The 15,023-nt window shown below is 58.1% G+C and overlaps 5 protein-coding genes across 5 annotated transcripts; 2 read left to right on the forward strand and 3 right to left on the reverse strand.

The window, feature by feature from the left end:
* Positions 1–3,638, reverse strand: GGTG_12667 (hypothetical protein). The gene is made up of 10 exons (XM_009230568.1): positions 3,343–3,638; positions 3,051–3,082; positions 2,674–2,902; positions 2,366–2,603; positions 1,997–2,284; positions 1,707–1,904; positions 1,587–1,634; positions 518–1,504; positions 253–359; positions 1–181 (listed from the first exon to the last, which is right to left on the reverse strand). The coding sequence occupies exons 1-10, from the start codon at positions 3,437–3,439 to the stop codon at positions 81–83; spliced, it is 2,325 nt and encodes a 774-aa protein (XP_009228832.1). The 5' UTR covers positions 3,440–3,638; the 3' UTR covers positions 1–80.
* Positions 3,639–3,906: 268 nt separating this feature from the next.
* On the forward strand, positions 3,907–9,785 carry GGTG_12668 (RNA-dependent RNA polymerase). Its single transcript, XM_009230569.1, has 4 exons — positions 3,907–4,214; positions 4,293–5,751; positions 5,838–6,617; positions 6,684–9,785. Exons 2-4 carry the CDS (start codon positions 4,428–4,430, stop codon positions 8,906–8,908), a joined length of 4,329 nt encoding a protein of 1,442 aa, XP_009228833.1. The 5' UTR covers positions 3,907–4,214; positions 4,293–4,427; the 3' UTR covers positions 8,909–9,785.
* Positions 9,397–10,205, reverse strand: GGTG_12669 (hypothetical protein; the record flags this gene model as incomplete). Its single annotated transcript, XM_009230570.1, has 3 exons — positions 9,397–9,575; positions 9,659–9,890; positions 9,954–10,205. 3 exons carry the CDS (start codon positions 10,203–10,205, stop codon positions 9,397–9,399), a joined length of 663 nt encoding a protein of 220 aa, XP_009228834.1.
* Positions 10,206–10,918: 713 nt separating this feature from the next.
* On the forward strand, positions 10,919–12,017 carry GGTG_12670 (endoglucanase-4). Its single transcript, XM_009230571.1, has one exon. It carries the CDS (start codon positions 10,971–10,973, stop codon positions 11,937–11,939), a length of 969 nt encoding a protein of 322 aa, XP_009228835.1. The 5' UTR covers positions 10,919–10,970; the 3' UTR covers positions 11,940–12,017.
* On the reverse strand, positions 11,941–14,214 carry GGTG_12671 (hypothetical protein). Its single transcript, XM_009230572.1, has 2 exons — positions 12,650–14,214; positions 11,941–12,579 (listed from the first exon to the last, which is right to left on the reverse strand). Exons 1-2 carry the CDS (start codon positions 13,698–13,700, stop codon positions 12,185–12,187), a joined length of 1,446 nt encoding a protein of 481 aa, XP_009228836.1. The 5' UTR covers positions 13,701–14,214; the 3' UTR covers positions 11,941–12,184.
* Between the last annotated feature and the right edge of the window lie 809 nt (positions 14,215–15,023).

Below are 15,023 nucleotides of genomic sequence, written 5' to 3' on the forward strand. Positions count from 1 at the left end.
GCGGAGGCGAAAATCATCATCGTGGGTCATTCTCTAGTAAAACAAGCATGAAATATTAGAATCGAGACAAGTTGTGTCGGTTAAAAATAAAATTGCTGTTGCTGGGGCTGACCCGGGGGCGGCTGGGCGAGGAAGTCGAAGTTCATCGAGTCCATTCCGGTGTTCCATGGGTCCGGAGATTCTGGGGGGAGAGGTCTTGTTAGGGCAAGTCGCGGATAGAGGTTGGGGAGTAGACACAAGAACAAGACCTACCCCAGAATATTTGATCGTAGACGTCCATAGGTGACATATATGTGGAGGGGTCGATGACGGCGGGATCGATGATGCCGTCCTGCATCTGTGGGACGAAGGTCATGCTACTGGAAGACGAAAAGAGTACAAAATTAGTGTAATGTCAGCACGGAAAGCGGGCTACTTGGACCACAACCGCAGATACCACACTTTCCTCAAATGAGCGACACCAGAAAGAACAAAGAGAGATAGTGGAGGGGCAAGAATAGAGATGAAAGCGACGCACTTGGAAAACTCGGAAAGCCCATTTCCATTCTGCATTGTCGCCATGGCGAGGGCCGCATCCTGGTGGGGGTCCAGCGTGGTCGAGACGCTGTTGAGGAGCTGTTGCTGCGGATCTTGGCCGCTGCCTCCTGCTGGCTGCGGCGCCGGGACACCAAATTTGAGCGGCGTGCGGGCGCCTGAGGCGTAGCCACTACTGGCTAGCTCTTTGCGGAGGCCTGCGCCGTTGCCTGTGATGGAGCCGTGGTCGTAGATGTTGCGGAGTGCCATGAGAGCACGCGACAGCGGACCTGACAGCTCGATATCCTTGTCAGAGGGAGTGATGTTGGCGGCTGGTGAAGTGGCTTCCTTTGCGGCGGTGGCCGAAAGTGCCGAGATGAGGTCGCCTTGTAGCTGGCGAACTTCCGGGTCCGCCTTGGTCTCACCCAAGATGCCGAGCAGGACGGCCGAGGAGAGGCCATGGTATGTGAAGGCCCACGACCGCGTTGGTATCACTGACAGCTGATGCATAGCCAGGAACATGCGCACCGTCTCGGTGAGGTTACGTTTGCACTTGTCCGCGAGCTTTCGCTTTTGCGAGCCGCTTAGGCTGGTACCACCTGAATGGCCAGGACCGTGGCTGTTGTTGTCACTAGTGCTTGTACTACTACCCGAGCTGTCATGTGTGGATGTACCCCGATGTAGTGCTGGCCGGCAGCAAACCGAAACGATGAAGGAGGTGTGTAGGCGGATGGCAAAGTAGTGGAGGCGGTCGAGGGCCGACTTGCACGCTTCCTTGCTGCGGAGTTGAGGTTTCATCTTATCACGAATTGCCTCCGTTGTCTGGCAGTTCTCCATAATGTCTTCGTATGTCGCCGCAGCGAGCGCTTCTGGGTTGAGGCGCTGCGAGATGATCTTGCACAAGTGGTACATGCCCTCTAGGTACTCCCAGTTACCAGGGTCAGGGTTGGCGATTGGTATGGGACTTGCGCCCGCGTTCGTCATTGGGGAGCTGCCCAGGGGTCAGCACGTGTGATTTGACGCGACTTTTGCAGAGGCGCTGCCTAGCGGAGAGAAGAGGAGCAGATACGCACCGGTCGAATGAGAGTGATGTAAGAGAGTCATGCCAGACGCACTTCCACCTAAAGCATATTTCCATGTCAGCTAAGGCCATCACACCGGGCTGTACGAGAAGACAAATGCATAGATAGTACCAAAGCTTTCTCCTCACCGTCTCCTTTTGGAGTATCTCGGGAGGTTCCTTTCCGTCGAGGTGCGGGTGCTTGTCAAGACCGAGCGACTGAGCCAGTCTACATGTTAGACCAAGCAGAGCCCATGAGGCTTCTGCTTTCATGTCGTTAAGAAGAACAAAACTGGTCATGAGCATAGCCTGGATGGAGTCAAAATTCGGTCTAGGCAGGTCAGCGATATTTCGATGCGTAAATGCAGAGAACCGCTTCTCTTCAATATGGGCTCTGGACGGTAAAATACGTGGCAAACATACCGTAGCAAGAAATTGCTGATGCGAAGAAAGTGGAAGGATATCTGGATGTATTTCTGCGAGTTTGCCGTTCGGACGTGGTAGGGGGACTCGTGGTATTGTGAGCCCACGGCCAGGATGGCGAACAGGATGGCGAGCCATGATGCCGAAACCGGCTTCGTGGTTTTGTTGGAGGACTTGGCATTCTTGGCACGGTCTTCCAGATAGATCATCAAGCGGGACTCGAGCTCGCTAATGTCGATAACAAACCCCCAGAACTGTTGTGGGATTTCCTTGTAAGTCCGGAACAATCTAGAGTGTAGGATGTCAGCGTTGACCTCTTCATGCACTGGGATGCAGCCGCCTGGACTTGGCGAAGGTGGGCCAACAAACTTCATGACCTCTCTATCAGAGGGGAGCTCAGAGACGATCTCCATTGTCATTCGATCAAGATGCCTGCGGGACATGAGAGGAAAGGGGGCGGACGTGTCTAGTCCCAGGATAGATCGCATCTCTTGGCGAATATGGATGACCTCCTCCTGCTGCCCGTTTTGAGGAAGTTGCTCGCGGAGAATGGCAGGGATACTGTTCTGGCCGAGATACCTGGACACTTCAGAGTTCTCAGGCTCGGCTGCAAGGCAAGGCCAAGGATCGTCAGTATTGTCGCCACCGTTCATGACCTGGCATCATGGATGGCTTACCATAGGCAGCAGTGATCTCACTACTCGATTCGGTCCTGATGTCCTGTGCCTTGTGGTGGGCGTCGTCCTCGTCCGGGGAGTGCTCCCGCTTCTTGCCCTGTGTGGTGGAGGAGGCGGTATCTGATGCCATAGAGCCCCGGACGCCCGATCGATTAGGCTTGTAGGAGCACAGCTGCGCATGGTCGCGCTTGACGCAGTTCTCGCAGGGCTGCTTGTTATCGCATTTCACCTTTTGGTGTACTGACTGTTAGCAACCCCACCGATTACACCTTGTGGCGTCGCTGTCGTTGAGCTACGGCTGGGGGTGTGGGACACGGCGGGCCCGAGCACAGCACGGGGCGGGCCGGCTCAGGGACTGGCCAAGACATTGTTCTTACCTTGCGCTGGCGGCATGGCCAACAAGCAGTTCCTGTTGGAGCATGCTTGGTTAGCTTGCGTTTGGGCTTTGAACGAGGCATCCACGCTCCATCTAGATCGGCCACGTGAGTGGCCCGTCACGGGGCCAGATGGGGACGAGATATAAGAAGGTGGCTGCATGCGAGCACGGGCAGAATTGGTTACAAAGGCGCCCCTGGGGAGCGGTGCTGCTGTCTGGCAGGGCCAGGGGGAGGGTTTAAGCCAGGCGTAGGACTTGAGACGCTACCACAGGCTAAGGGGACATTGGCCTACCATATCGGACTTTCCTGTGCGAGTGGATGATGCGACTGGCTTCTTCGGGAGTCAAGTCATCGATCCCGGTTGGGCTTGCGTCGTTGTGGTCCGACATATCTGCGGGACCCCCGAGGCAGCCCCAGGAAAGGCGCAAATCAAAGCAAGGAGGCGGCAGAGCAGAGACAGGTGGGTGGTTGCGCCCGATGCCAGCCCAGCGGGCGCGAAGGGGGAGGAAGTCCGTTTTGAACACCGATACAAGTCCGAGGCAGCCGTGGAGACGTGACGACAGAATGCCGAGTGCTGGTGGTTGAGCTTGAGGAGCTCAAGGCGCCGTCTTGGAAGCCAAAGCGGGGGTGAGCTGCCCAGAGCTTGCGCAATTGCCGGGGGCCGCAGACTGGTCCATGTGTCAGCGCCCTTGATTCGTCGCAGCGAGCCTGCCAAGCTGCGCCGATTGACCCTGCTCGAATTGGGTGGGGCGGAAAGTGCGGGCCGTGCACGGACGTTGCACCATGGATTTGTGTGGTGCCAAGCTCCTGCGCCCGCCTGTGCCGCCGCAGCCACCCCCCGCACAACACACATCTTGTGCTTTTTCATCACCCATCCATCAACCAGGGTCAAGCAAGCCTGCCACCCTGCAGCCTGTCAGGCAGCCTGGGCTGCGATGGTCGCCCTCCCGCCCAGGCGCGCTGAGGGCAGGCTGGGGGCAGGCTGAGGGTTTGGTGAGCTGATCACGCGGAGTTCATCACGAGAGCCGACAAAAAATTCATCACCGCTCCCGTCTCCCTGCCAACAGCACAAGGACAGGACCGCCGCGGCAGCTGGTGCGAGACTTAGCAATCGCTCTCCACCAAGGACGCACCTCCGACCCGTGTTCCATCTCCCCTCTTTCGGTGGGCCTCTGTTTGCATTTGCTGGTCCAACGGGCCGCTCCCGCTCCCTTCACCTAATTGCTGACACGACTGGCGCAGGTTGGCCGACCTGGGTTCGCTGTCTCGGCAAGCCCAGACCCCGTCGAGCTAGAGCTTCCCATTCGCCTCCCGCCCGCATGGGTACATAGCTGCTGTCGTCATCGACCCGGACCGCCTGCGTCTGGCCCAGTCGCCATGGCTGCGCGGTCTTTCGCCAACACCCGAGGCCAACCGCCGTCCACCCCTACCAAGCAGAACGTCGATGCCGTCCGAGCCAAGATTAACGGCGTCTTCCAGTCACTCAACACCGGCATTGGCCTTCGCCTGATCGCTCCCGACCCCGCCGCTACCCCGTCCTCTCGAAAACAACACGCAGACCAGAGCGGGGACCGTTGTAATCAAATATGGTCCGAATTCCAATACCAGTACCACCAAGGAGATATCGACTTCGTCCTGCGCGAATTCCATATAAGGGCCAAGAAGACATTATCTGGGTGGGTGCCGAAGCCGCGAGCCGATTCACGCACCCTTCCGGCCGCCACTACCAATCCACATCGCGCGCGAGATGACTGCCAGGTCGAGGCGCTTCAGGAGCTCCTCCGAGACGTTCTGGTTGAGCACCGGAAACAGATGCCGCAGCGTCCGGCAAGGCTATTCAATAAGGCTGCTAGCGATGGCGTAGTGCTTGAGAGAAGCAGCGGAGCGAGGCGCGCCCCCGGTCTTTCCACCTCCCGCAAACATGGGGCCAAGCGGATGTCTGACGATGAGACCCTATCCGACGAGAGTATCAAGAGGCCCAAGAGTAGCGGAAGCGAAGGTGGTGTGAGATTGACATTGGAGAAGGCCAACAGCGACCTCGACAGTGTCATGGTCCGAGAGAGCTTCACAACGAAGTCAATGTCGTTTTCTGGCCCCTCTAGCACCCAGGATCCGCGCTCGCAGCCAGAATATCCTACCCCTTCTGCCACCGCCAGGAAACCATCACCCCCCACGATGCAAGTCTCTACTTCTTCCTACTGCGACCGCTCGGCCAATACGAGTAGCACGTCGCTAGCCTCCGCCTTCACCAATGTCTCAGCGGTGTTCTCGGCCGATGAGGACGACAACGAGCCATTCGACACCCAGACAACTGTCGAGGCCTCCAGCCAAGAGCGAAAGCGGATAAATTCAAGGTTGTCGAAGAGCGCCCGTATGGCACCCCGAGCCGAGGTCAGAGCCCCAAGTTCGGGTAGCCGGTTTTCAGACGCAGAGCCGTCTCTGGATGAACTGCAGGCCATGTGGGACGCCGAGCAGGCAGTCGTATCAAGGCCAACGCGCATTCCCGCCATCAGCACAAAGCCCCAACACTCGCCCTCGTCAAGTTCTAGTCGCAGCGCGGAGGCTAGCCCGACGTACTCCTCATCGTGGTCTGGATCGCTCGTGGATGTATTGGCCGAGCAAGCGCGCATGATATCAGAGCCTGTACCGAGCCCTGTACGATCACACAATACGCTGCAAGATAGATTGGATTTGGTCTGGCGTAAGTCCTTCCACCCATGGCTTCTGGTGCCATTTATCTCGGCACACTTGCCATGCCCTCATCTGACCTCGTTCAACTCCTCTTAGCAAAATTCCCCCCTTGGCTTCGAGCCGCACCCTTGGCGGTCGCCTGGGAGGTCTGCCGCGTCGCGCTTCACTGTGGAGTTGATCTGTGCGAGGTCAACGGCATGTTCTATGACAACAGCTGGAAGGAGCAGAAGACGCTCCGGTCTGTACTGTATCAACGCCCGGAATTCCGAACCCGTGCTTTTCCGGAACAGCCCTCCTCCGATGCCTGGGCTGCCGCGCTGGGCTCGTTCAACAGTCGAGGCCAGAACGTTATACTTTCAGCCACCTTGGATTTCAACATGGCTCCTGGTCCGCTATTTAAACTTAGGATGTCTCCCCTGAAGCTTGACGACTCTCACCGTCTGAGCAGGCGCTTCGGATCAGACCGTTTCCTCGAGGTCCTGTACCCATCACCCAACTCGACCAACGTCCCACCCGCGCTTCGAGGTAAAGACGCGCGTACGGCTGCGAACAAGTGGCTTGCGCGGGGGGTTCATCAGCTTGCTGGCAGAGAGTGGGCAGCCTTTTACACCAAGGATGCCGGGTATAAAAAACCTGCAACCCACCTGAGCCTTGGACGAGACTCGGCCAAAGCAGTGTTCAAAGACAGGACTTACTTGTTCGCTATTGATGGACATGACTTCCAGACCCCATCTCCAATGAACAGCTTGCCACCCAAAGATCAGAAGGTTGTCGCGAGAACTCGCCTCTCTGTGTTTCGGATGCTAGACTGGCTCCTCCAACTGCAGAAGAACAAGGGTCAACCATACTTGAAGCTGTTCTCCCGCATCGCTCTTGGTATGTCGAATTTCTAGGGTGCTCAGATCTGCTTGCAGACGACGTTCACTTTACTGACCTGCACAGGACTGAGTCCAACGTATCCCACGGTCACATTTGAGCCCCATCAGATTCGCGCACAGGCAAAGGACCTCCTTTCGCCCCAAGGAAACGTCATGAACGATGGTGTCGGGTTGATGTCTCGCTCCGTTGCTCAAAAGATACAAAAGACCCTTGGCCTTGTCACTGTTCCCTGCGCAGTTCAAGGGCGTCTTGGTAGTGCCAAAGGGATGTGGATCATTGATGTCGAAGACCTCAGTGGTGAGGACTGGATCGAGACGTACCCTTCCCAGCGCAAATGGGAATGCGACATCGGTGATCCCGACCAGCGTACACTTGAAGTACGCAGCCACGCATCAGAGCTCCGTTCTGCCCGCCTGAACCTCCAATTCCTCCCAGTGCTAGAAGACAGAAGTCGAGACAAGGATGCGTTCCGGACCGCCGTTGGCGATTTGCTCGGGGAAAATCTACAGACCGAGCTCGGGGGCCTTCGGGCTGCTTTAAACAGGCCGATACAGCATCGGCAGTGGGTACACGAGAATTCTTCTAACCGCGACACACGCGTTCGTCATGGCCAAGTTCCGTTTCTGGGTGGCAGTCCCGACAAAGACGAGGAGTTGATGAACATGATGCTAGATCACGGCTTCGATCCGAAAAAGCAAAAATACCTGCAAGACCTTGCCTGGGTGCTTCAGAAGAAGAAGTGCGAGACTCTGAAGGAGAAGCTCAACATCACCGTCGGGAAATCCGCCTATGCATACATGGTGGTGGACTTTGGGGGTCACTTGGAACCCGACGAGGTGCACATGTGCTTTTCCAGCAAGTTCCAGGTCGACGACTTTGCCGATACCCTGCTTGACGGCATTGAGCTGCTGGTCGCGCGCTCTCCCGCCCACTACATAAGCGACATTCAAAAGGTCAAGGCCGTCTTCAAGCCAGCTCTCAAGGATTTGAAAGATGTCATCGTCTTTCCCCGCAAGGGGCGGGTGGCACTTGCCGACAAGCTTTCTGGGGGCGACTATGACGGAGATAAGGCCTGGGTATGCTGGGACCAAGCCATCGTAAAGAACTTCGTCAACTCTCCCGTTCCTCGAGCGCCCGACCTTTTCGAGAGGGGGTACCTAAGCAAGATCAAGGACAAAATGGATGACCTCGTCAAGGAACATGGCTTGGAGACGGCCACTTCGGAGTTGATCGAGCGTAGCTTCTTGTTCAACATGCGGCAGAACCACCTCGGTATCTGCACGAACTTCAAGGAGAGGCTGTGCTACAAGCGACGCAACGTGTACGACGACTGCGCTGTTCTCCTCAGCACGCTTTTGAGCAACCTTGTCGATCAATCCAAGCAGGGGATCGAGTTTTCGGCAAAACAGTGGCGAAAACTGAGGAACGACCTTAATGAGCCCAATGAGCTGGATTTGCCTCTATACAAGGAAGGAAACTGGCCGCATCGTCATAAAAAGCCCGAACATATAATTGACTACCTCAAGTTCTCAGTTGCCAAGCCACTGATCGACAAAGAGCTGGGAATATTCCAAAAGGCAATCAGCGGTGCAAAGATGGCGCCGGGCGTCAGTGGCCCCTTTGTATCACCGTCTAAGGGCGGAAGCGGGCAGATGGCCGATAATGTCAGCAGCGAGGCGTATCACTTCGACAGCGACCTCACAGAGCTCTACAACGAGTTCAGCAAAATGGAGTCTCAGCCTATCAAGGCGCTACTAACCAGCCTACAGACAGACATCTGCAACGTCGAGAAGAAGTGGAAGCAGACGATGTCGATGCGCGAGGTCGGTACTGGTGAGGGTGTCAGTAAAACCGGCGCAGATTCCGACTATCGGCGCAAGGTGCTGGAAGTTTATGACGAGTGGGTCGCAATTCAGCCTGACAAGACGGCTCACAGGGCGCTGGCCGACTCCAAGGTCGTTAGCATGCTGGAGCAGCATTTTTGGCACCCCGAAGACAGTCAATGGGCCCTTTTGCGAGCGTCAATGGCCTTCAAGTTGTTCTATCGCACTGGCTACAAGTTTGTCTGGCGCATGGCCGGAAGACAGCTCATGCGTCTCAAATCTCTGGCGGTGGCCAAAACCGGGGGGCCAGCAATGGCTGTGGTTCCGGGCATGTACGCGGCGCTCCGGCCTGATGGCAAGCTCATCAAGCAACTGGTCGCGAGGGATGAAGGTAGCGGATCCCACTACACGGGCGCGGGTGGAGAGGATGGGTCGGATGATGAGGACGAGGACTGGAAGGAATGATTGCCTATTTCCGAAGCGGCTGACAGGTTGGCTAGCGAGTTCTCGTATGCTCTTGGATTGCGCTTGGAGCGTGTTTTCTTTAATACCCTTTGCTGTTCGTTTGTTTGGTTATTTTTCTCCTTTTTTTCTCCCTTTTTCTCGTCACTTTTCTCCTTAACATGTTCTCCCCCTTCCTCCCTACCTATTCCGTACCTCTCCGTCCAGCCATAATGTCCCCTTTCTCATAGTTTCCCTCCTCCTATCGTCTTTGGACTCTCTTCACATTGTCATTCTTTCCCCACCAATCATTCTTTTACTTTGTGCCACAGGCGTCTCTCCTTATCTTGTCCCCATATTTTCCTTTCCCCTCCCTGCTCTGGGAGAAACTCGGCGTGGTGCCGGCTTGGCAAGCCGGCATTGGTTGGCTGTGGTGATGTTGTCAATGGGGAAATTGGACCTTGTCCAATCTGAATTCCCGCTGAACTTAAGCATATCAAAAGGTTCTTGGCCTAAAGTGTAGGTCTTGGACTTCGTATCCTCTCGCCAAACAGGCAGGTCTCCTGCCTGGCAGACTTGAGGGCGAGCATCGAGACGGAAATGGAGTTGGAGAACAGAAACGTCACAGAAGACGAGAGTGGGCGGAACAAAAGCGATAGCGTGGTTGGTGACTCGCTGTCGTGGTCCTGCACTACTAGAGAGGAAGACTAATAAGGAAAGGGGCAGAAAATGTATCTGAGACCTAGAGACACAGGACAGGAGATGCCCGTTTACCCGCGGCCTTGCCAGTCGGCACAATCGTAGTAACCCTGGCAGCACAGCTATTGCAGCCCTCCTCCCAGCCATGTGTATTGAACCAGCAGGATAACCGAGGGAGCCCGCACGAGACGGTCTCCCAGGGCCTCGGAAAATATTCCTTATTTATCCTTTGCTTGACGGCCGCGTCGGCGTTGGCGTTCATCAACCCGTCCGCCCCCGTCTCGGCCGCTACGGAAATGCGACCCTCCTAGCCGAGAGAAGCGCCGAGAAAGCGGGCTACACATCCCTTCCGTGGTAGGGATCGCCTTACTTGTGTGGTATTCCCGGCCGATCTGCGTGGGGCGGCCGTGTCATTGGGGAATAACCCCTGGTCTTCAGTCGTCGCCGCAGATACATAGGGCCACCAGGGACCTGTGCGGTCGAATCCGGGGCGGGACCTCCCGCCGTGGCGTTTGTCCTGGTGGCAGGGGGGAGGCTGCTGATCACGGACCACCCATGCACCCCGGATTTCGCGCGGGTTAGGACTGGTTGGTTGGCCGTGATGGCCGGGCAGCAAAGGCATTGAGGTGCCGCGGTTGGACCGGAGGGGGGCGGGAAGCAAAGACGGGTGTCGACCTATTTAGCCGCCTGAGCCAAGCCCAGCCCTCAAACAAAGGCCGCGTGCATGCCCCAGACCCCCCCGTGCCCGCGACCCGGCATGGTGTTGTGCCGCGCTCTGGTTGGATGGCTGCCGGCTGCCCCTTGCGCGGCTGCCTTCCCCGGTTCTTCCAAAGCATTCATGTAAATTGCATTTCTACAGGGAACAAATCCCGTTTGTCTTTAATAATCCTCATCTGTCGCGGGCGAGCGATCACAAGCTCATCTGGGTAAGATCAACACCTGCCAGCCCGGTGTTTCTCTCTCCGCCATGGAATCTTTGTCCCATCTAGGCCTGTAGTTAGCCGCGCTCCAACATGGGGTTATTGGCTCGGCCGTGGCTGAACGTAGACCAAGGAAGGGCTCTCCTTTCGGCCCACCGCCGGGATGACGGCCGAAAACGTGCTCATCGATACTCAATCTAGCATCAATCCTGCCGCTCCATCTCGGGCGACGCACACTTGCTCCTTGCGATTGTTGACTGTTCTGGGAAATCCGGGGCAAAGACCCAGAAACAATACAGGCTTGAGCAGCGCCACGCATCAAGGCCACCATACTATACGGGGTCAGGATCCCGTCATTACCCAGATATAGATCCCTTGAACCCCGTGCAATACCGAGGGAATGACAGAGAAGCTACTCGGGTCCCCAAGCACACGCGGGGAGACCTTTCTTCTTCGATTCGCCCAAGATGCTGTCCCCCATTGCCATATCATGCACCATCCTCGCCGGGCAGGCCTTGGCGCACTCGCACATCGCCTACATCATCGTCAACGGCCGCATGTTCCGGGGCTACGACGCCAAGTCGGGTGATGTCCCCGCCCGGCTCGCCAACCCGCCCGCCCAAGTCGTCGCCTGGTCGGCCCGGAATCCGGACGACGGCTTCGTCAGCCCGGACAATTACACCTCGCCCGACATGATCTGCCACCGCGACGGGCTGCCCGCCGTTGCGCACGCCCCTGTCAGCCCGGGCGACGCTATCCACATCCAGTGGAACGGCTGGCCGCAGTCGCACGTCGGGCCCGCGCTGTCCTACCTCGCGAGGTGCGGCGGTGGCGGCGGGTGCGCCGACGTCGACAAAGGGGACCTTCGCTTCTTCAAGATCGACAACAGCTCCCCGGTCCTCCTAGGCCCCACGACGGCGGACGGCCGAGGGGGGCCGGCGCCTCCTGGCCGCTGGGTCTCGGACGTGCTGATCGAGCGCAACAACAGCTGGCAGGTCCGGGTGCCGCGGGGCCTGGCGCCGGGGCCGTACGTGCTGCGCCACGAGCTCATCGCGCTGCACTACGCGGCCAAGAGCGACGGGGCGCAGAACTATCCGCAGTGCATCAACCTGTGGGTCAAGGCGGGCAACGACAGCAGCAGCGGCGGCGGTGCCAAAAGTTGGGGCCCCGGCGCGGTGGGCTACGGACAGGGAGTGTCGCCGACGGCCATGTACGGGCGAGGCGACGCGGGCATTCTGATTGACGTCAACCGGCCGCTGTCGACGTATAGGATCCCCGGGCCCACGCTGGTCAGCGGGGCGGAGCCTATCCCGGCCACGGCGCAGGCCAGCAGCATGCCTACCGCGTGGGGAACGCCGGTTAGGGTCGTGAGCGGTAGCACGACCGTCGCCCTTCCCGTCCCAGAAACTTTTGTACCGAGGCCAGCGCCTTCATGAGGCCTCGGCTAAGAAGGGACCTGTTGAGTAGCCATATGATATTATATTAGTAGACCGCTTAGCGACCTTGATGATCCTATCCGAGTTACCCGTATCTTTAGCGAGCGCCAAACCGTAGAGTATATGAGCGCAGCTAGGTATTTGTCGGACAAAATGTTCTCATATCATTTTCGACTCCAGGAGCGTCACACGCTACGCGCGTTGTTATAGGCACACCGTCAGAACACTCCCAAACACAAATGACACTACCCATCCAAAGGGGTAGCCAGAGCTTGAGACTGGGTACGTGCATCAGCCTCAGCACACCGTCTGTTCCTCTCCACACGCCTCCTCCACGGCCGGTAAACAAGGATGGACCCGACGCCGACCACCAGGAAGACGCCGCAGATGCAGCCGCCGATGATGTCAAAGTTGTCGCCGATGGCGCTCACGCCGTCCCAGAACCTGCCCTCCGGTTCAAGGAGGTTCTGGACGAGCGAGAGGACCTGGATGATGCCAATGAAGGCTGAGACGAAGATGGTGATGGCCGTCAGGACAATCGAGTAGTACAGGATGGCGACGACATCCCGGGAAAAGGCTTTGGAGGTGTACAGGGCCATCATGAGCGCCCCGTCGGTAGTGTCGAGCATACACATGCCGGCTGGCGGAATGCCCATTTGTCACTTTAGTTGCTCGGAGACGCGGAACACAAGGGGGAGGATAGTGCGTACCAGTAAAGAGGATAGGGAAGATCAGGATCAGCCATAGGCTCGTGCCATCTGCTCCGTGGATGCTAGCCAGGCCCAGAATGGCGATCTCGGAGCTCGTGTCGAAACCCAGACCGAACACAATCCCCAGCGGGAACATCTTCCAGGGCCGGTCGACTACCTTGAACAGTCTGCGGAAGACGACGGCGAGGATACCGCCACCCTCGACCGGGAGCTGCACGCCGGACGCCGCAGGTTCGTGTCCCTCTCCCTCTAATGGTGCGCCCGCACTCGCATCCGCTTGGACCGCCTGATACTGCGGCAGGGCGCCGCTTGAAACAACATCCACAACATCACGGTACTGCTCCCCGCCCGCCGCCCCACATCCGTCCTCGCGGTCCTCCTCCCGACCCCGGCGGCGCAGCTCCACGCGCAGCCTTCCCACCAGCCGCCACAGCACCCAGGCGTTGCCGGCGCACAGCAGCAGCAGGAAGGCGCCCGAGACGGAGGTGCCGACGACGTTGCCGACGCGCGAGATGTCGTCGAAGCGGTCGCGCAGGGCGCCCGTGGTAGCGGCGACAACGACGCACGTGGCCACGACGACGGCCGAGTGGCCGAGCGAGAAGAAGGTGCCGACGGCAACGGGCCGCTGCCCCGCCGCGATGAGCCGCCGCGTCGTCAGGTCGATGGCCGAGATGTGGTCCGCGTCCAGCGCGTGCCGCAGCCCTAGCATGTAGGCCAGCACCGCCGACGAGAGCAGCGGCGGGTGGAAGTGCAGCACGACGCCGGCCGCGGCCCACACGGCGGCGTTGACGCACACGAGCAGGCCGATCAGCCGCAGCGCGGGCGCGGGGATGGCCTGGAGGGTCTTGGGGAGGGGGATCCTGCCAAGGAGGGAGGTGGAGGAGGAGGAGGGGCCCGCGTCGTCGTAGGGCGCGGATGCCTGCGAGCCGCGACGGTGTATGCTGCGGATGCGGGCGAGGGCGACCGATGGCGACGACGGCGCTGGTAGTAGCGGTGTGGTCTCGTGGCCCGCTGCTGGGCTGCCGCCCTGGACGGGTGACCCTGGGGACATGGTGTTCGTTTGGGCCGCTTGGATGATCTTGATGTGTCCGACTTGCGTCCTGCTCGCAGCAGCCTTTGCAAGATCCGACGGTCGATGGAAAGACGCTAGAAGGAATCACGAGCGACAGCGACGAGAGCGGGTGTGCGGAATGTGCAGGAGGAGGTCCGCATTAGTAGGGTTATCGATCAGTCTTGGCTGAGGGTTTGTGATGAGATTCGCACGCGACGCAAGCGCTGCAAAAGGCCCTCCCGGATGTTTTCTTCCGGCCTGGAAGCAAAAGTCGACTTTTCATTTGTCCCATCACAGCGTTTGAGTTTATCTTGATGAGGGTCTCTCAGTCTCATGCTGTCACCACATTTTGGGCCACCCCACCACGACCCCAAACACCACGTCTCGTTGAGATGCAGCAGTGAGGGGTCGAATCCAGTGATGGAGCATAACTCGGAAGTGAATTACTCGATTCGAATAGCTTTAGCGGATAGATCCTGCAGGTAACGACACCAAAGAAGTCCAGCCGAGTTCCTAAAAGTCCATTTTTCATTGATTAGCTCCCACTTGCCATGCTGTCGATTGAATGTGGCCGCTTTCCATTGAGCTGCCTGCCAGTCAGTGACGTCACGTGTTTGTCGAGTTTAGGTGCTGGTGCTGCCCAAGTCCAGGCCTGCACCCACATCCGACCAAACCGCGAGGCTCTCGAGTCGCGACACGGCTCCCGAGAGAAACGCCGTCACGAGAACTTACCATTGTAATGACGGCATCTTCTTGGCATCCGTTCTTTGTTTCACGCATGGAGTTCCAAGAAACAGCGCCCAAGTCCGAGGCAGAATCGCAGACCCACCAGAGCCCCAACCACAAACATAGGCACTGCCCGTTGTTTGCGAGCGTGGCCGAGCACGGAACCCGGAGCATGAAGCCCAAGAGTGGCTGCCTCCCTAGTCTAGTAAAGATTCATGCGGCGGGTGGATGACCTGGCGCATCGAGAATAGGGAGACGCTTCTCGGGCTTGATTCCGAAGACCGCACAAGTGAAGTGAAGAGATGAGGTTCGACGGCACGTCGCCTTCGCTTGCGGAGGGTTGACATTGCGAATTGCCCAAGTCAGCGCTTCCCCAGAATTTAAAAATTTCGCCTCTTCAACTGGCAGCCGAATCGATGGAACGACATTCCTCACATCTCGGCTATCGTCTCTAGTGACCCATCCGGGTGGGTGCGCCAGGCTTTCGGCTGTCGTCAAGACCCCTGGTCCTGGAGGCTGGTCCCTGTCGCCTGTCAACAGGAACGATAGCGTCAAAGGACCCCAGCATCGACGGCGTTGGCCCCGAAAAGACATGCA

Source organism: Gaeumannomyces tritici (genome assembly GCF_000145635.1).
Source record: "Gaeumannomyces tritici R3-111a-1 unplaced genomic scaffold supercont2.9, whole genome shotgun sequence".
Classification (NCBI taxonomy): domain Eukaryota; kingdom Fungi; phylum Ascomycota; class Sordariomycetes; order Magnaporthales; family Magnaporthaceae; genus Gaeumannomyces; species Gaeumannomyces tritici.